This window comes from Magallana gigas, chromosome 3 (genome assembly GCF_963853765.1).
Source record: "Magallana gigas chromosome 3, xbMagGiga1.1, whole genome shotgun sequence".
In the NCBI taxonomy this organism is placed as follows: domain Eukaryota; kingdom Metazoa; phylum Mollusca; class Bivalvia; order Ostreida; family Ostreidae; genus Magallana; species Magallana gigas.
This window is the reverse complement of record NC_088855.1, coordinates 23,747,406-23,769,467: the sequence shown is the minus strand read 5'-3', so window position 1 is coordinate 23,769,467 and position 22,062 is coordinate 23,747,406. Positions and strand designations below refer to the sequence as shown.

Here is a 22,062-nt window from a genome sequence, read left to right as displayed (position 1 = left end):
CAGTAGATTAAAGTTATGTAATTGTCAAATTATGATTTTAAAACAGTAACACTACATGTGATTCTAAAAAGCTCTCCAAATGCATTCAATGGGTCAACTACGTTTGTTGGCTTACATAATATTTAATGAACTATATTCAAAACGGTAAACAACCTACAAAAGGTTAAGCAGTGCAATGCTTTGTCTGCAGGTATTTTTGTCGGTTCAAAAAAGAACACTTTCTCAGCTTGGATTAATGTTAAAACCTATTAACACAGCGACATTGGTATTTTGCCCTTTTCATATGCGTTTTGTATCCTAAAAATAATCTAATATTGATAGAACTTAAATTTAACTTGACGTTTTACATTTTAATCTAAATCTAAATTTAATCCAAATTATGGCAGAGGATCAGTTAAAGTTCAATTTCTTATAAATCTTCCTCAAGGTTAGCTAGGTCTGAATTTTAATCTTAATTCCAGCCACACTGATTTCGGCTGCAACATAAAAAACAATGATAATGGACTTTCGTTCATACCTATTGCATTTGTACAGAATTAGTGAAGCCCTGCAACCTCAAAGCATCATATTGGATTTCTCAATAGAGGACTCTCTTTGAAACATACCAGTAGATTTTTTATCAGGGCTGCATTCCAAGATCGTTGCAGCTAGCCTAACCACTAGGTGGTAGATATCTAGGTCTCAGATTTGTAGTTGGAAATATATTAGGCTATGAAAATACCGGTATATGTAGTGGCTAGGTTAGCTTAAAGTTCAACAATGAAGCTGTTACGTAGCCCTATGTAGCTGCTACGATCTTGAACACAGCCCTGCTAATTACATAAGTTTTTTTTAAAAGAGAGTCACTTGTTCTTGACTAAAAAACTACCATTGAGCCAGTTTTCACCACACTTGGCACACAGAGCTCTGATCATAAACTTTCAAATAAAAGAATGGTGTCCTAGAAATATTTCATTGCCTCTTTTATTTCAATTGTCTTTCATCACTTAAATTAGTACAATTATTATAGTCAACTTAAACATCTCTAGAAACATTTATTTCAATCCATAAAAACTTACAGATTTACTTGTATAAAAAAAACCAATAAGTTATGTCACATAATGAATAAGATTAGTGTGGTGTAAGTGGAACTCATTTGTTCATTAACATTTTATATCTAGTTAGTGTTTGTGTACATTTATCAGTTCAAAATAATGTCAAAAGATGAAAGTGTATTTATTCAAAAAAGCAATAAAATGACATCCTATTTTGATGGCTGGTATTGCCTGCTTGTAGATTTTGTGTGAAAATAGAGAAATTCACATACCTATTTCATGCACAGAAAATTTACAATTGTATGTGTGCATAAAAAAAATGGCCAGCATCATTTTGTTTCCAAATAAAATGAAAGTTTTCTTCATTGAACAGGACAACTCTTATACACATCAATAAACAATGAAATCTATCAACAGAATTATTTGTGATACAAATGTATCTTCTTAAAATCTACATAGTTCAATTCGGAATCCACTTTTTTTTTGTGTATACAAAAAAGCCTATATAATTACAATAAATTTCATGGATCACTTTATATACATAATGTAAATGAATATCATGGACTTCTAAGATTTGTAACACTCTAAAACAGGGTACAGCGCCTTTTGGACTTCAGGTGTTCAACCTGTATGAATGTGGCAAATTCCGCCACCACATTGCTCTCGATCCAGGCTGACATACCACAGAGTCTGATTGATTGCTCCAGTTATAATGTGACAAAGTTACAAAACAAGAATAGTACACAAATCACACACTTTAAATTGTAACTCTTATATTCTTCTATCTTTCATCCACACGCGATCATGCAGTCACAATTTCTCTTCATACATCAAGATCACTTGAACAGCTTGACACTCGAGCTAGTAACACGGTTATGTCATCTGGTTTTCCACCTGCAAAAATGTTTTTTTAATTTAGTAAAATTATTAGAAAACTATGACTTAAAAGAAATTTATGATTACTGGTATTAATAGGAATTTTCTTCCATCTCATCTAACTTGTGACGTACCCCATCTAAATATACAACACATTTATTGCTATTTTAATTAATTGGTGTACATCAAACATTGTAAATGGGCATTAAAAAATAAAATACTCTGCATGGTATGCATCATTCCTTCCTGATCGATGAACATTATATGGTTGTAGCATGCTCATTATAAAAATTCTAGAGAACTAAGATTGCATATCTATATTCAAATATATACCTAAAATAAATAACGTTTACCAGTGATTTTTGAAAAATGATTTGTTGTTTAAAACTAACAATATAACATTGATTCTACATCATTTAACTTCCACAATTGTCCAAAAGCCTAGATGGCTTAAAACGATGAGCTTGTAAGTCTCACATGGTGCTTTTGCAATTAGGTCTGATCCAGTGTGAACAAATTTCCAGATTGATTAAAGAGCTCAATTTTGTTGTAATGGAAAAGTCCAGGGTAGTTCCGACATTAAATTAAACCACAAGTTTACTATATACATGTATATTCCTGTTCAATGCATACCTCTGAGATCTATTCCCCTTTGTTGCGCTGATAAAGCAAATGGTGATAAGTAATCTTGATCGAATGAGAGCTCATACGCCTCCTCTGCTATATGATGCGCTGTTCGCTGAACATTTACTTCGGCGTCCTTATGATCCTAAAGTACAAACAACAGGTTAGGTTTTAGACTTAAAATAATGATTTTCACACTCAATTTTTGCAAGTACTGAAGATTTCTTATTTTACACTAGTACTAAAATCCCCAATTCAACCGTTATGCATGAAATTGCAAGAACGCAAACGCAGAATATTTTTCACATTTTTATTTAATTTACATCTGTTTAAAAAATAAAAGTGAGATTTTAAAATCTGCGAGATGTGCTTTTCGTGATTTTACACTGATATAATTCCTCGCATTTAATAAGGAATCTAATAAAAGTATGTCTACTTAAACAAACATTTCGAAAATCAACACATGATTTAGATTACCTTTCATCTCTTGATATGATTGCCTTTAAAAAGACTTCAGTGTATTCTTTAAAAAAGAACTTTTTGTTTCTGTATTCAATCTGATTACTATGCATAGCTCAAAACATGAACATGTCCAGTGCAGAGTGAGATACATGTATCATAGAGATGGGATTTGATGAATCCTGACCTCAACTACTGGTATCATATCATATGCGTTGTAATATTGTACCATTGCATTTTTTTAAGTATCAATAACAGCTTTAACTGGTGATCTTATGATTATATACATGCATGTTGCAGCATTGATTTCCAAAATCCCATCATTTTTCTGTACCTTCATTTTACTTAAGCAGTCCAAAATCATATCTTCATTCATATTGTCGAACAGACCATCGGTTCCCAGTAAAATAATGTCGCCTTCTTCAACATCAAAAGATGAGCTTTCGGCCATTTCTGGGCTGTAAAAAAACCCACAGAATGAATGAAAAACAGATTTTTACATACAAAGTATTGAAATAAATAAACTTTTGGCAAAATATCAAACCATTGGTTTCTTAGCTTTGGAGACATTTCAATAAGATAATGGACTTTCGATTTGACATTTCTCTCTTGTTTAATAAATGAAATACAAAATCACCAACCTGTCACTCAAGACAAGTCCTGCCTGACTGGGTGGAGCTACAGCCAGCTGAAACGGAGTATTGAAATAATGCTGCTGCTCCTGTGAGCGATGGACAACTTGTTCATCTCTGATGACCAAAAATCCACTGTCTCCTAGATTGGCCGTGTAAAGTCGTCTTTCTTTTTTATGAAGTGCCACAATGCAAGCTGTACTGCTACCTACAATGTACCAGTGATTACATAATTGTATAAATGAATCAAATCTTATTTCAAAGTTCCAACTTCTGGTGTGACTTTCCAACTGTAAGTGCATCATGTGACAAAATGAATAAACTAAGTTTTTGGGTTTCAATGACAATGGTCGTCATGACTTTTTATTTACCGGGGTAATTAGAATATATATAAAAGAGATTTGATGGGAAAAATTTTGCTGTATATTATTGCTTTCACATATTTTGGTTCTATACCTAATTTTATATGTGCTTAAAATTAATATACATAAAGTCATCCAACATGTTCTCAAAAGATATTTACTTGAACCGTTGCAGCTGCATATATCAAAACAAATAATTAAACAAGTGAAAAGCTGTCAATGTGACAGCAAACCGGGTTTTCTTTTATGTAAACTGTATCCATAATCCATGTCAACCCTTATCCAGTGAAATGGAGTACCGTACATGTATATGCAACATTTTGCCAAAAAATGACTAAGTTCAAAAGCTAGTATTTTTTTCATAAATTATTGGAAATCAAAATCCTAGCAATATGCACACCTCTGATATATGTACAATTGATCTGCAAAAGAACAACTTCCTATCTTGAGAACTGTAGGAGGAGTTATCCGTACAATGAGGGTACCCTATATGCAATATTTTGCCAAAAAATGACTAAGTTCAAAAGCTGGTATTTTTTCGATAAATTATCGGAAATCAAAATCCTAGCAATATGCACACCTCTGATATATGTACAATTGATCTGCAAAAGAACAACTTCCTATCTTGAAAACTGTTGGAGGAGTTATCCGTACAATGAGGGTACCCTTTTGGCAGCCGCCCGCCCGCCCGCCATTTTCACCATTTTAATAACCGGATTTTTCCGTTGGAAAACCCGGTTAAAAATTCAGTCCCATTCAACCGTAACTTAATTTGGATATTCAAGAGTATGTTATTGATGGAACATGGTTTTAAGTTTTTAACTAACATAGTCAATGGCCTACAATACCTATAAGGGGTGTTTTCATCTGTTGGAGTTCATAGTAACTGGCAGCAATCACAGTGGCTGGAGCCTGGGCATTGAACCTGCCTTCTCTCACCATTCTCTCACAGGTTTCCATCAGAGATCGTGGGAAGGCAGAGGGATCTATTCCATAGTTCCGCCATCCCCCAACACCATCAGCAACACCTTAAAAGTATGATGAAATTGCTTAATCAGGCTCTGAATAACTTAGCTGCAGGTCTGTAGCTCCCTGTCTGAAAAAAGTCGGATGGACGACATGGGAGCTACAATTCTGTACGTTAAAAAGTTGCAATTAACAGTGCATAAAAAATTGTGCAAGTTTTGGACTCATTAACCTTATTTCCACACACATTCTGTGAAAGAATTTGGTGCCTTAATATTTTCAGGGAGTTTACTACTGATAACATTACTTTACTTGCCTCAGACTATCTCTTAAACATGCTAACCTCAGAAAATAAATATGTTAAAATCATGTGCAGATCAAGGGTTGCATGTAAACAAACAGAATGTCAGACATGTCCGCCCAATGACACTTCGGCCCCAGGACACCTCGGCCCAGACGGGTCGGCCCAAAATTTGAGACACCTTGGCTCACGTAAAAGACATCTCGGTTCAAGCAAAATTAAAACAAAAATATTTGATTTAAATGTTAAATGTAAATATTACATATCAAAGATGTGTAAAAGAAATTTAATTAATAAAACAATGAGACCATTAAGTTCTAATTGTTAAGCAAGCAAGAAAGTAAAATTAAGAAAATGACGACAATTTCGACAACGACAATGACACTAATAGTTAAACAAACAAGAGGATGCAGCACTTTCTTTTGGAGTCGCAAACGCGTGTCACGGGTGACAATGAAGATTTAATTACGAGCAGTTAATTATAAGACGATCTAATCACCGAAGTCCATAAATATCCTTTCAATGATTACCACCACATATCAGATTTACAAAATCGTCAGAGAAACAACACATCATGTCATTTAATTTCATTATTACGCAAAATATTTTTATTGTGTCCACTTTCCGTTCAATCTTTGTAGATTAAATAAATTTATGAAAATATCTAAATATTGCAATCTTTAAATCCTAGATTTAACACTAATATATATTTCAAGTGTGTCATCAATTCCTGAAATTTCCGATCTACAAAATTCACATATTCTATTATTATTGTTGTGAAAAAGGTTAAGTAATAAGATTTCGACAACCTTAAAGTCATCAAATTTCTATTGGCTGTTGACGAAAAAAAAATGAGACGTGTGACCATCCAATGAGACAAATACACAGAGTTTGATTGACAGGTTTAGTCATACATGTATGCAAGTGTGACCCGATGTTTGAAGTTATGCGCGCTTATTGTACATATGGATGTAAATTTAAAAACAATAGACATGACCTTTTCACTAAAAGTTGATTTAGGTTTGTTTCTATCTAACCTTCCACATAAAAAATATTTTATTCATTAATACTGTGTAATAACAATATACTAATCATTTAGTATTGATTAAATAAATATGATCATACTAATTTTAAATATAATGATCATGTGCGCGTCTTGTACAAACATTTTGATGCTAAATATCATCTGACAATTTTATCACATTTAGCACCAATTCAATATTTCATGTCGTTGGTCATTATCTTCAAAAAAGAGATAAAAAGAAGAAATCAATGAATAGATTAAGTAATTATCTGCCCCCTTTTTTTTTTTTTTTTTTTTTAGTAGAACCTAAAGATTCATTGGGCCGAGGTGTCTTTTACATGGGCCGACGTGTCAATAAATTTGGGCCGACCCATCTGGGCCGAGGTGTCAAACGCCCTTGGCCGAGGTGTCGTTGGGCCGAGATGTCCGTCTACCAACAAACAGCACCACTTCAATTTACAGGGCTGGTGACTATGTTTAAAAGAATACCAGAACCATCAGAGTGACGAGATCTGTAGTAAAATGTCACAGGAATGTTTCGGAATCAAATATTTGTAGAGAATGTGTTCAAAAATAAGATTACCGGTAGCCAAAAACATCCAATTTTTTGTGCACATGTACAGAACAGCTGTACTGGCATCAACCGATTCTTGCTGAGGACCATTTCTCGCCAGTGTATTGTTACGTCATTTTATCAACACAGAAAATTATATGAGTAAAATGACATACAATGCAAATAATGACGTAACAATACACTGGCAAGAAATGGGACCATTTTTCGCCAGTGTATTGTTACGTCATTTTATCAACACAGAAAATTATATAAGAAAAATTACCGAACAATGCATTGGTGAGAAATGGCCCTTGGTAAGAATTGGTTGCATGCCAGTAGCTCCCAGGTCGTCAATCCCATTTTTTTTTTTACCGTGAAACACAGACTTGCAGCTAAATAGAGCTATACACTAAATAGCTAATGCAAGTTATATTATCAAATCAAGATTTTGTGCTGGACAAAAGATCCCGAACGAAATAGAACACAGGCTAAAATTCAAAACTATTGAAATCTAAGAAATTGTTAAAATCTACATTTTAAAACCAGACAGATGTGTATCATAAGTGAACTACTCGACTCTTATGATATATGATGCAAAATTATTACATCAAACATGCGTAGAGGAAATTCGAATGAATGTTTGTAAACATCAGGGTCTGTATAAACATAAGGATATATCCAATGGACTCATTGGAGAATGTCACAGTTTTTCCTATTTCAATTTTGAAAACATAAAAACAACTAACCACTCATCTACAAAAATCTGTTATTATCGAAAGGACAAACACAAACAAAATATTCAGAAGGTCAAGAAGAAATCAAAACAACACAGAAATTTTCTAACCTATAACATCAGCAGTTCTATTATTTGCAACAAAATAGGCATCGTCGCCGAATGTCCACTGTTTGAATGATGGTGATTGAGATATTGTTTTAGAAAAGCCAGCTGATCCTGTCACCAAGTGTAAAGGTTCCTTAGGTCGAGTTTTGAATTGCAATTCAGTATGAAGTCCTGCTATAAACGTTCTGGATATCCCCGCAAGTCTTCCCAACAACCCAGATGCCATGACAATAACAGCGTTAAAGTTCCATATTAAACCAGACGACGTTCATTGCGGAAATTGCTTCAATAATATCCCATTCTTCGTCCTTTCCATGTTATGTGCTCCATCTTTCATGACGCAAACGAATGACCTTCATTGATAGCTGGCGGTAAAACAAGAACCCACGAAGCAACGACTGATTCTTTAGTTGTGTAAAATACAATTTTGATTTAAAAACCACTTCATATAATAACCATACATTGTAAAAAAAAATAAGAAAATATACGTACTGAAATAAATCGGGGTGTTACATTGATTTCATAAATGATGTGTTATTTTGCGATTTCTGTAAAAAGGGGAAAAAAAGAGACCGGGCCGGTGTAGAACGATTGGCTGTTCGTTCGCTCTAAAACGCGTTCGCCCTTGACGCCGTTCGCTCTAGTTTTCGTTCGCCCTAGGTCCGTTCGCTCTTGACGCCGTTCGCACTGTGTCCGTTCGCCTTAATTTTATATAGGATTAATTAATTTATATAATTTTGTGTATTCTTGTCAATTTAAACATTTTGAAAGATACATGTATAATTATCGGGGATAATGAAAACAATACCGCCCTTTCTACTTCTACATAATAATCACCATGGTTAACAGTACATGTAGTTTGATACAGTTATACCTGTTCCATTTCCGTAAATATCTCATTTACAGATTAAAGGATTGTGTTATGTATAAATTCTTTAAAGAGAGAATAGGTGATAATCATCTGCTAAGCTTCTGAATGAGCCAATTAAAGTCTCAAATTCTTTAATTGATTAAAAACACCAAGCGAATCATTATAAAAACAAGAAGACGGTTATCGACAATGTACGGCAATAAAATCTTACAATTAACGCATACCAATTACGTCATTTTTGATGAAGGAAAAACATATTATAATTATATGCGAATAATTAATAAAAGTTAAAAAGTTTTAAGTTAAAAGTAAATGAAATAACTTATAATATTGTTTATTTATAAAAAAAAAAAAAAAAGGAGCGAACGGGGTTCAAGGCGAACGATTATTTGGGCGAACGATAATTAGAGCGAAGGGACCTAGAGCGAACGGACTAAGGCGAACATGTGGATAGGGCGAACGCACCCGATACCGTGTAGAACAAAGACCACCCCCCCCCCCCCCCCCTTTTCCCAATCCATGCAACATTTAGCAAACTTTCGCAATTTGAGTGGTGTAAAATAAACTTATTCCTGCAATATTCAGAAGAGGTCCATGGACTACATTGTCTATCTTGGAAACTTTTTCTACAGCTAGGTTACTGTAATATATTTTTTTTATTTGACCAATGAGCTTATTATTACTATAAAAACTGTGGTCTCTCGATCTCTTGAGTTATCGCATTTTGTACTACACTTCCCCCCCCCCCCCCAAAAAAAAAATGGCCCATCTCTTTATTTCTAAACGGGGTGGATATATTTACTTTCAAGCCCTTTGATACAAAGATATTAGATTTCAAGACAAATCACGTTTTTAATGCACGCAGAGACATAAATATATGGCATGCCAAATTCACAAAAAAGGGTTAAACATGGTTTCACATTTTATAAATTAGGTTAATCGACTGGTATAAATATAGTTAATGAACTGCAAACTATAGTTAACGAATCTGTAAAACTATATTTAACGGTTGTAAACTATATAGTTAACGAATGATAATCTAAATTTATCTGTCTGCAAATAACGTTAACGATAGATTTTGCTGATAAATATAGATTCACATCTGTAAACTATAATTTACATTTGTTAACTATAGTTTAGAGTTGTTTATCATAGCTTCACAATCGTGAAACTCTATTAATCAGATAAATCATGTTTTGTAATCGCAAATGGTTGTTTCTGAACCATAGATGATCGCGTTAACTATGGTTTACAAATGTGAAATATAGATAAACGGCGTTAACTATAGTTTTCTGTCCATAAACTATAGTTTACACCCGTTAAACCTAGTTTATCGACTGTGAAACTATGATTCTCTCATTTATGTGAATTTGGCGTGCCAATGATGTAAATGAAATGAAATGTTAGTTTTGTCTTTATTGCACGACATCATCGAGCTATATATAGCTTTTTTTAGGTGAATATCTTTACAAGGAATTCTTTTGGAACATCTTGAATACTTGTTCAAAAAACCATTGTGATTTTTTTAAGACACGGAATGTGATTAATTTCGAAAAGAAAGACAACCTCTCCATGCCCTCAACGAGCCGTTTTGAGGAAGGAGAAAAAAACACTGCCTACAATCAAGGTATTACTCTTGTGTTGATTCGTTTATAGTTTAATTCTTCATTTGTATTGTAATTAAGAAGTGTTTTTTTTGGATTCCATTCAAAAGCTGCTGTGATAATTTACTGATGCAATTATTCTGTCTAAGCAGGGGCATACATATACTACTATAGTTAGTATATATACGTCTCTGGTCTAAGTTGTTTAGAAAAAAAATTCCATACATTATTATTACTAGTGCAACTCTTATTGTTCATGGTCTTTCATATACACATATTATAAACAACACACGGATCGAATGAATTTAGCAAAAAGTACATCAGAGTCTACCATAATCAGGGACGTTAGTATATACGTCCCTGGCTGCCATAAGCAATAGATGTCAGATTGGTGTAACCGTTCTCAATCGTCAAAATTAAAAAAAGAAGAAGCAAGGTATAAGGTTTAATTACATTTTCGCTGATTTGCCAAAAAAATGGACGTACTTGAACTATCATTTTTTTCGGACTTGGTGGAAATAATAATGTGATCCCAATGCAGTGTTTAAATTTTACACATAAGGGATTATGTTAATTTTGTTCCTAAATAAAACGTTATCTTTTTATTTTAACTAAAACTTGGAAGAAATACTTACTACTAACATGACTAATGTTATTTCGCTTTAGATATGATAAACGGTTTTGAAGAGATTGGTTGGAAGAAGGCAAACAATTATTTACATGTATATGATGAAGTCCGGAATATTCGCATAGCCAATGCAGGTTTTTTCCCCCTTTTTTTTGGGGGGGGGGGGGGATTGACATTCCCGTTTTCTGTATTATTGACACAAAGAAACTTCCGGTATACAAATTGATGAAACTAAAGTCAAGCTAGCTGCCAATAAGCTACCTGCCAATAACGAATTTTCATGTATTTTTATCGACTACGAATTAAAGCTTTTCGAACCCGATTGCATTATATAGAAATTTAAAACGGCTCATAGCACCCAAACTAGAAAGGGTGCGATCTAGCTGAGACCGGATCCTCGGGGGTAGGGGTGTCCCCTGACGGAATCCGGTCTCAAAAGGGGCGATATAAGCACCGATTTCCGGCGCCAGGGCGCTGAGTTGACCATATCCTACAGGTTCCATACAATATTGTAGGGTCTTTATACAGGGCGCCTAGCGCCCAAACTAGGAGGTGTGCCATCTAGCTGAGACCGGATCCTCGGGGGTACTGGTGTCCCCTGACGGAATCCGGTCTCAAAAGAGGCGATATAAGCACCGATTTCCGGCGCCAGGGCGCTGAGTTGACCCTATCATACAGCTTCCATACATTATTGTAGGGTCTCTATACAGGGCGCCTAGCGCCCAAACTAGGAGGTGTGCCATCTAGCTGAGACCGGATCCTCGGGGGTACTGGTGTCCCCTGACGGAATCCGGTCTCAAAAGAGGCAATATAAGCACCGATTTCCGGCGCCAGGGCGCTGAGTTAACCTTATCATACAGGTTCCATACATTATTGTAGGGTCTCTATACAGGGCGCCTAGCGCCCAAACTAGGAGGTGTGCCATCTAGCTGAGACCGGATCCTCGGGGGTACTGGTGTCCCCTGACGGAATCCGGTCTCAAAAGAGGCGATATAAGCACCGATTTCCGGCGCCAGGGCGCTGAGTTGACCCTATCATACAGGTTCCATACATTATTGTAGGGTCTCTATACAGGGCGCCTAGCGCCCAAACTAGGAGGTGTGCCATCGAGCTGAGACCGGATCCTCGGGGGTACGGGTGTCCCCTGACGGAATCCGGTCTCAAAAGAGGCGATATAAGCACCGATTTCCGGTGCCAGGGCGCTGAGTTGACCCTATCATACAGGTTCCATACATTATTGTAGGGTCTCTATACAGGGCGCCTAGCGCCCAAACTAGGAGGTGTGCCATCTAGCTGAGACCGGATCCTCGGGGGTACGGGTGTCCCCTGACGGAATCCGGTCTCAAAAGAGGCGATATAAGCACCAATTTCCGGCGCCAGGGTGCTGAGTTGACCCTATCATACAGGTTCCATACATTATTGTAGGGTCTCTATACAGGGCGCCTAGCGCCCAAACTAGGAAGTGTGCCATCTAGCTGAGACCGGATCCTCGGGGGTACTGGTGTCCCCTGACGGAATCCGGTCTCAAACGAGGCGATATAAGCACCGATTTCCGGCGCCAGGGCGCTGAGTTGACCCTATCATACAGGTTCCATACATTATTGTAGGGTCTCTATACAGGGCGCCTAGCGCCCAAACTAGGAGGTGTGCCATCTAGCTGAGACCGGATCCTCGGGGGTACTGGTGTCCCCTGACGGAATCCGGTCTCAAAAGAGGCGATATAAGCACCGATTTCCGGCGCCAGGGCGCTGAGTTGACCCTATCATACAGGTTCCATACATTATTGTAGGGTCTCTATACAGGGCGCCTAGCGCCCAAACTAGGAAGTGTGCCATCTAGCTGAGACCGGATCCTCGGGGGTACTGGTGTCCCCTGACGGAATCCGGTCTCAAAAGAGGCGATATAAGCACCGATTTCCGGCGCCAGGGCGCTGAGTTGACCCTATCATACAGGTTCCATACATTATTGTAGGGTCTCTATACAGGGCGCCTAGCGCCCAAACTAGGAGGTGTGCCATCTAGCTGAGACCGGATCCTCGGGGGTACGGGTGTCCCCTGACGGAATCCAGTCTCAAAAGAGGCGATATAAGCACCGATTTCCGGTGCCAGGGCGCTGAGTTGACCCTATCATACAGGTTCCATACATTATTGTAGGGTCTCTATACAGGGCGCCTAGCGCCCAAACTAGGAGGTGTGCCATCTAGCTGAGACCGGATCCTCGGGGGTACTGGTGTCCCCTGACGGAATCCGGTCTCAAAAGAGGCGATATAAGCACCGATTTCCGGCGCCAGGGCGCTGAGTTGACCCTATCATACAGGTTCCATACATTATTGTAGGGTCTCTATACAGGGCGCCTAGCGCCCAAACTAGGAGGTGTGCCATCTAGCTGAGACCGGATCCTCGGGGGTACTGGTGTCCCCTGACGGAATCCGGTCTCAAAAGAGGCAATATAAGCACCGATTTCCGGCGCCAGGGCGCTGAGTTAAACTTATCATACAGGTTCCATACAATATTGTAGGGTCTTTATACAGGGCGCCTAGCGCCCAAACTAGGAGGTGTGCCATCTAGCTGAGACCGGATCCTCGGGGGTACTGGTGTCCCCTGACGGAATCCGGTCTCAAAAGAGGCGATATAAGCACCGATTTCCGGCGCCAGGGCGCTGAGTTGACCCTATCATACAGGTTCCATACATTATTGTAGGGTCTCTATACAGGGCGCCTAGCGCCCAAACTAGGAGGTGTGCCATCGAGCTGAGACCGGATCCTCGGGGGTACGGGTGTCCCCTGACGGAATCCGGTCTCAAAAGAGGCGATATAAGCACCGATTTCCGGTGCCAGGGCGCTGAGTTGACCCTATCATACAGGTTCCATACATTATTGTAGGGTCTCTATACAGGGCGCCTAGCGCCCAAACTAGGAGGTGTGCCATCTAGCTGAGACCGGATCCTCGGGGGTACTGGTGTCCCCTGACGGAATCCGGTCTCAAAAGAGGCGATATAAGCACCAATTTCCGGCGCCAGGGTGCTGAGTTGACCCTATCATACAGGTTCCATACATTATTGTAGGGTCTCTATACAGGGCGCCTAGCGCCCAAACTAGGAAGTGTGCCATCTAGCTGAGACCGGATCCTCGGGGGTACTGGTGTCCCCTGACGGAATCCGGTCTCAAACGAGGCGATATAAGCACCGATTTCCGGCGCCAGGGCGCTGAGTTGACCCTATCATACAGGTTCCATACATTATTGTAGGGTCTCTATACAGGGCGCCTAGCGCCCAAACTAGGAGGTGTGCCATCTAGCTGAGACCGGATCCTCGGGGGTACTGGTGTCCCCTGACGGAATCCGGTCTCAAAAGAGGCAATATAAGCACCGATTTCCGGCGCCAGGGCGCTGAGTTAAACTTATCATACAGGTTCCATACAATATTGTAGGGTCTTTATACAGGGCGCCTAGCGCCCAAACTAGGAGGTGTGCCATCTAGCTGAGACCGGATCCTCGGGGGTACTGGTGTCCCCTGACGGAATCCGGTCTCAAAAGAGGCGATATAAGCACCGATTTCCGGCGCCAGGGCGCTGAGTTGACCCTATCATACAGGTTCCATACATTATTGTAGGGTCTCTATACAGGGCGCCTAGCGCCCAAACTAGGAGGTGTGCCATCGAGCTGAGACCGGATCCTCGGGGGTACGGGTGTCCCCTGACGGAATCCGGTCTCAAAAGAGGCGATATAAGCACCGATTTCCGGTGCCAGGGCGCTGAGTTGACCCTATCATACAGGTTCCATACATTATTGTAGGGTCTCTATACAGGGCGCCTAGCGCCCAAACTAGGAGGTGTGCCATCTAGCTGAGACCGGATCCTCGGGGGTACTGGTGTCCCCTGACGGAATCCGGTCTCAAAAGAGGCGATATAAGCACCAATTTCCGGCGCCAGGGTGCTGAGTTGACCCTATCATACAGGTTCCATACATTATTGTAGGGTCTCTATACAGGGCGCCTAGCGCCCAAACTAGGAAGTGTGCCATCTAGCTGAGACCGGATCCTCGGGGGTACTGGTGTCCCCTGACGGAATCCGGTCTCAAAAGAGGCGATATAAGCACCGATTTCCGGCGCCAGGGCGCTGAGTTGACCCTATCATACAGGTTCCATACATTATTGTAGGGTCTCTATACAGGGCGCCTAGCGCCCAAACTAGGAAGTGTGCCATCTAGCTGAGACCGGATCCTCGGGGGTACTGGTGTCCCCTGACGGAATCCGGTCTCAAAAGAGGCGATATAAGCACCGATTTCCGGCGCCAGGGCGCTGAGTTGACCCTATCATACAGGTTCCATACATTATTGTAGGGTCTCTATACAGGGCGCCTAGCGCCCAAACTAGGAGGTGTGCCATCTAGCTGAGACCGGATCTTCGGGGTACTGGTGTTCCCTGACGGAATCCGGTCTCAAAAGAGGCGATATAAGCACCGATTTCCGGCGCCAGGGCGCTGAGTTGACCCTATCATACAGGTTCCATACATTATTGTAGGGTCTCTATACAGGGCGCCTAGCGCCCAAACTAGGAGGTGTGCCATCTAGCTGAGACCGGATCCTCGGGGGTACGGGTGTCCGCTGACGGAATCTGGTCTCAAAAGGGGCAATATAAGCATTGATTTCCGGCGCCAGGGGCGCTGAGTTGACCCCGTCATACTGGTTCCATACATTAAGACTGGGTCCCTATACAGGGCGCCTAGCGCAAGACAGGGTCTTTAGGGTGATTAGATATTTTTGATAACGTATTTGGAAAATATAGTCCGGGTGGGATTCTTTTGGTTATTTTTTAAAACATTGATGTTGATTTGTTTTGTTACTTATTTGAATGTGAAAGTCGTTGTTATTTTTTTTATCTACTTTTTATCTTTTCAAATGTATTTAGCCTTGCTTGTAAAGATAGCCTAGTCAAGTAATGAGTGATTATAAAATCAGAAGGGGGTGTATCTATGCAAGAGATACCTAGATGGCCGAGTGGGTAGCGCGGTGGCCGCAAATAAAAGATAAAAAAAAAATTTAAGCGCGGTGGCCGCTCACTGCTAGGAAAATAGGTTCCAGAGGTCGTGGGTTCAAGCCTCGGTCGGGGCGGAGGTGGTGCTCCAACAAAAGTGATTGTCCCTGTGTTTTATATGTATGTATATCATACACTATGGGCTGCTAAATGTCAATTTGAGAGTTATTGCAATGTTTGTGCTTATTATATATATATATATATATATATATATATATATATATTTATATATATATATATATATATATATATATATATATATATATATATATATATATATATATATATATATATATATATATATATATATATATATATATATATATCAGGCTTGGGGCGAATTACATTGTAAAGTAATGCATTACATTACCATTACTTCATGAATTGGGGCATTAAATTACCATTACCATTACTTGATTTTATTGAAGTAATGCATTACATTACCATTACTTGAGTAAAGTAATGCATTACCATTACCATTACTTTGTTTTAAAAAAGTTAAGCTAAATAAGAGTTTTGTAAATATTTCATATAATAAAACACTCTTTAACATTTCTACAGGTTCATGTCCAGTATCAGGTTCAAATTCAATGACTATACAAGATTCATTCTTCATTTGCTCAATATATAATCATCTTGTGGCATTATGAACAACATCTTACAAAAGTAAATAGATATTTATAGACATTTGACATGGTATAATGTCAGATATAAAAAGAGACACAGAAGAACATGCATAACAAAAAACAAATTATGGAATAATGTTGCGGTTATTTAAAGCTAAACAGATATTTCCCCAGATTACACAAATAATTATAATTTTGGACCCTTAATTGTATTAATTTATAAACAGAGGGTTTTCCCAGTAATATTTTTTAATCAGATTTCTTTATACTGAGGACACTTTAAGGCAAAGGATTGCTGTTGCACTATATGATCATCAAAGTTTCAAAGGGTTCATCTTTTAACTGCATCCTGTTAGGTTTGAAAATCTTCCCAGCTATACTAAATAAACGTTCTACAGGAGCAGTGAAAGCTGGGACTGAAGATTTTTTGGGGAAATCTTTATCTTAGGATATATATAAAGTGCAATAATAGAAAATTACATGAATCTTGTATTTTCTATCGATGCAAAATAATGTTCTTTATATACAACAGAGAGAGAGAGAGAAATTATTTTCAAATGGGTTATAATAATAATTTATATATTATAATTTTGGAAGTGATTTTGATTTTCATCATGGATGGACAGGGCATTCATTTTGTTTTTAAATTAAAGGTGCGTGTCTGTCCTCTATTTTATTGGGACATAGCCAAGGGAAGGGGATTAGGGTGTAGCGCTTCTTATAACAATAGATTGTTTTGATACTTAGAGTATCCTGGGGGCATAGTGTGTGTTGTTGACACATTCTTTAATGAAGTGAAAACTAATTAGAGTAAATTAAATGATTTTAAACTCTTAATAACAACACTATTAAAAATGTTATGGAATTGTGTTGTTATATCTAGTAATATTAAGAATTTAAAAATGAACTTAAAACATTTTTATAATACAACTAAAACATTTTTATCTCAAGAATTATTTTTTTCTTCTTTTAAATAATTTTAATCAAATACAATTTCAGCTAATCATTTATTTATCACATATTTTAAAGTGAACATGCATAAATAAGCATAGTAATGCAAAGTAATGCCATGTAATGCCAGCATTACACTAGATTTTGGAAAGTAATGAATTACATTACCATTACTTGTAATGCTAATTTTGTGGCATTACACATTACTAGCATTACTTTGAAAACATGTAATGCATTGCAATGCATTACCATTACATTTAGCATTACCCCAAGCCTGATATATATATATATATATATATATATATATATATATATATATATATATATATATATATATATATATATATATATATATATATATATATATATATATATATATATATATCTTCTCTCTCTCTCTCTCTCTCTCTCTCTCTCTCTCTCTCTCTCTCTCTCTCCATTTGTACATACATTTGTATTCTTTTGATATTTAATTTGATTAAATCATAATGTAATGGCATTGTGTTTTTGTACCATAATTTGTTACATTATAATTTTAATTAATTTTTATACCCAATTATTACATGTTATATCTTTATCTAATTATTCAGAAACAGCATCTTAGATTCGTTTTAGATTCTACATGTATTACAGAGATGAAACAAAGCGAAAAAACAAAAATGGACGCATATTGATTTTTTCTCTCATTTTCTTTTTGCTGCTTTTATAATTTAATCTTATGACTCTGAATTCATGCATGAAGTTTTTGATATATTTTAATTAGATAGATAGATTGATTTGAGTTTGTTATAAAGTTTCAAGCTCATGCTGAAATGATAACTCTGTGACGAAATAAAGTTTAGCTTTGGGTCTGATCCCCTACTATGTTGTTTATATTTTTCTTTACTTTCGTCATTTTTAATAAATGACATATTTCATCATGCACAAGTGTTGAGTTCATTTATCAGACAGCAAACACTGAGCTGCGGTGGGGTTGTGCAGCATGAGAAAACATAAATATCATCTTAGTATTTCGCTTTAGAGTGACCGATTTCATTTTACAATGTACATGATTTCGCCGATGTTTGTAAAAAAAAATCAGATATAGCCATCTTAGGCGCTAGGTGCCCTTTCATAACCGTACCGAAGTTATTACTAAAATTTGTGAAGTTAGGCCACACCAATTTTATTTCTTGGTTATCAGATTCTAGGCAAATAAATATGAGGGCGAGTGGGTGATTTATTAATTTCAAAATTAGAAACTGAAATTTGAAAAATTTTGTGCGGCATAAAAAAAATAGAGGCAAGCGAGTAGATTTTATTTTTAAATATCATTTTCCCCCTGTGAAATACATATAAAAAGCAATAAAAAGTTGGTGACTGTATATGTGTTCGCCATCGTATCAGACTCCTCCTGATGCTAATTCTATCCACACATACAACTCGTTAATCTTAAAATTGCTGACAATCTACATGGACATTTTTTGTATGATCAGAGTAAAAAAAAATGCAATCATGACGAATAAACAAATAAAAGAACCAAAAATGGAGCGGGAAACGGAACGGAACGAAATTTCAGGTCCGGGATTTATTTTCTTTATTATTTTTGGGAAAGCCCTTTTGCAGGCGCGCGCGGACCGGCGACCAAGGATTCAAATTGGTGTGGCCTTACATACACACATAAATATATGACATCGGATATATTTGTCTTTTTATGTCAAACAATTGTACTAATTTATGTTTGTAATATTGCAAGTGAATAGCAGGATGCATGTGGTGCTCTGAGATGGCCTCCTGTTCCAAAAAAACAATTCTGCATTTCTCATTTTCGGCCCTCTCTCTCTCTCTCTCTCTCTCTCTCTCTCTCTCTATTAATTAACGAAATGACGGGCGTACAGACAGGCAGATTATCCGTTCAAGAATATTTCTGTATAGCTAGGGGATTTCATAAATTATTGCCAAATAAATTGCTTCAAAAATCCAAAAAAAATTCCAAAACTGGCTTTCTATATGAAATGCTCGAATAAGGGTTCTATGTCGTGCCGCTAGATTCATTCACATCTTGGCTTTGTATGTTCTTGGGAATTTGTAAAGGACATGCATGTTGGTAATGACCGATCAATGACGTCATCGATGTGGTTTAATACGTCATCGTTTAGACCCGTTACATATAAACGGATGCAGAAGACGATCTACCACATTGAGAATTTCTCTTAAAAGGAGGTGAACGCAGAAATATTTGCTGAGTTGAACTCATTCTAACGCATTGCCTATAAAATATTACTCAATTATCTTATTAATCTATAAAATTACGGTAAGCAATGTATATGTTAACGAACTATGTGAAAGGCATTAAGTAAAACCAAAGAAATGATCTATATTCCCCTTGAGTGTTACTCCGTTTTGTACATGTAAAAACTTTGATTAAAGTTTAAGGTTAACGCATACGATATTGTTTGATCAACTATGATTCACATTATCCGTTATACTGAGTTTTATTGCTAGAACAATGAAAAAACAAAAAGGACAAGAGAAACTAAAGAGAAAAAAAATTGACTACATTGTTCTTGGACGGGCTTTAAGAACGTTTTGTACACCTTCTAATGATGATGATCTATCAGAAAATGGCCCCTTTGGGCAATCAGCTAACTCAATAAGTTGGTCAAACTCAATGAAGAATAGAAAATATCTCAAGCTGATATGGGTATCTAACAGAGGTAACGTAAGAGACACAATAAATGACCATTCTGCTCATGTTATAACCAACCCAGAATATGACCATTCAACCATCGTTAATGAAAAAAGGCCACTTGAAAGCAAACGGAAACGTCTGTCACTAAACAGAAGCAATAGACAGCCGATAGATATTTCGTCTGATGAAGCAGATGATTTAAGTCGGTCAACAAGAAAGTTAAGAAAACAGAAAGTTCCATTTACTCCCCAACCTCACAAACAAGAGTCCAAAACTGAATATTGCATTTGTGGACAGGGATTTGAATTGGTAGATGATGGCAGGATGATAGAATGCCAGTGTTGCAAAACCTGGTATCACTGCTCTTGTTTAAAGTTACCTACATTACCACAAGGTGTATCTGGAAAGCAAATTCAGTTTAAATGTGGAAGAGGCCCTTGTAATGAAGGTGATTTTTTGTTTTTATTGAAGGGCAAGTCTGTTACCCCTGTTAGCTTCATTTTACAAAATATCAATTGCGCAGAGAAATCCATAGCTGAAATTGAGAAAGATAGTAGAGGTCTAGAAAAAGAAATATTGAGGTTTTCAGAAAAAGCAAGTGGCTATATATACAAAGAATTGTCCGAGAAACTCACGATGTGTCTTCTTAACTTAGACAAAATTAATGTATATAACCAGACAAAAGTAAGGTCATACAGAAAGAGAACAGTTGATTATGTCCATCGCCTAATAGAGAAGCTGGACAATGTTAACAGTTACAACCAAGAAGAAAATATAAGTAAGAACACATCCAAAGATGAAGATCTTGAATTAAAAAAAAAATCTCATAGAAGGGATTCTGATTTATGCCCCGATATCAACGCTGATACAATTCTGTCTCCCACTGTCTTAACACCACCCCATGTTTTGCAATCAAATTTCCACCACCATGACTGTGATTCCTCATTTCATCTTGATTCTGGTGTATTTGAAAGTGTTCTAAATGATACCAAACCACAATCAAAATCACAACATGACGTAGATCTTGAAGTTCCTCCACCAACGTTGTTGCAGAGATCTGACATTGCTGATATACTCCACTGCGATATACCAGAGTATTTTAATTATAAGATTCCAACCGATACAGAATTTGTCATTTCAAATGATGACACTCTTCATTTAAAATCCATACAAAATGGAAGGACGTATAGGAGAGGACAATGGCAACATATTTTTGCAAAGGGCTTAAAAGATTCGAACAAACACTGTGTCTTCATGTTCGATGAGCACCGAATAAGCAGTGCTCATATACGACGGAAAAAACATGATACGCCTTTATTTCAGTGCCGAGCACATTGTAAATTCAGCGATTGTCCTGTTGAGGTTCAAATTAAAATGTTAAAGGAAGGCATCGCCAAGGTACAATACAAAGGAGAAATAAAACACAAAACGACCCAAGAACATGCACGCCCAATTAGGAAATCAGAAAGAGACATTTTGAAAGAAAAATTTAGGAACGGGGCAAAACCTCTGAAACATTTCTTAGAAAATTTCCAGAAAAAAGAAACTGCTCAATTGATTTCCGGTAATCTTGATGGAGTTGGAAAAGATGACCATGTCTATCGGCAGATAGCAACAGAAGGTCGACATGTAGGAAGGAAAGATGATGATGTAATAAAGTCTTTGTTAAAAAACATGGAAGATCAAATTAAAGAAGGTCATGGTTTTATTCAAAAAATTTCTGCAAAACCTTGCTACATTTTATTTTGGTCCGAGGAAGGTCTTCAGTTTTATCATAAACTTGCCTCAAAATCTGCTTTATTTTGGGATGCGACTGGGAGTGTTGTAAGGCGGGAAAATGGTAAACAGTATCTTTATTATGAACTCGCCATACAACATCCCGTACGAGGCAAAATGGGCCTTCCTTTAACTGCGATGATTACAGAGGACCAAAGTCTTCCTTGTGTCCAAGACTGGATAGCAAGATTCAGACATGCTGAAAAAAAATTATTTGGTCATAACAATTCAT

At 37.5% G+C, this 22,062-nt stretch overlaps 1 protein-coding gene across 1 annotated transcript; it reads right to left on the bottom strand.

The window, feature by feature from the left end:
* Positions 1 to 1,722: 1,722 nt before the first annotated feature.
* Positions 1,723 to 8,038, bottom strand: LOC105318648 (protein phosphatase PTC7 homolog). Its single transcript, XM_011415867.4, has 6 exons — positions 7,676 to 8,038; positions 4,836 to 5,015; positions 3,635 to 3,833; positions 3,328 to 3,451; positions 2,544 to 2,679; positions 1,723 to 1,928 (listed from the first exon to the last, which is right to left on the bottom strand). Exons 1-6 carry the CDS (start codon positions 7,896 to 7,898, stop codon positions 1,858 to 1,860), a joined length of 933 nt encoding a protein of 310 aa, XP_011414169.1. The 5' UTR covers positions 7,899 to 8,038; the 3' UTR covers positions 1,723 to 1,857.
* Between the last annotated feature and the right edge of the window lie 14,024 nt (positions 8,039 to 22,062).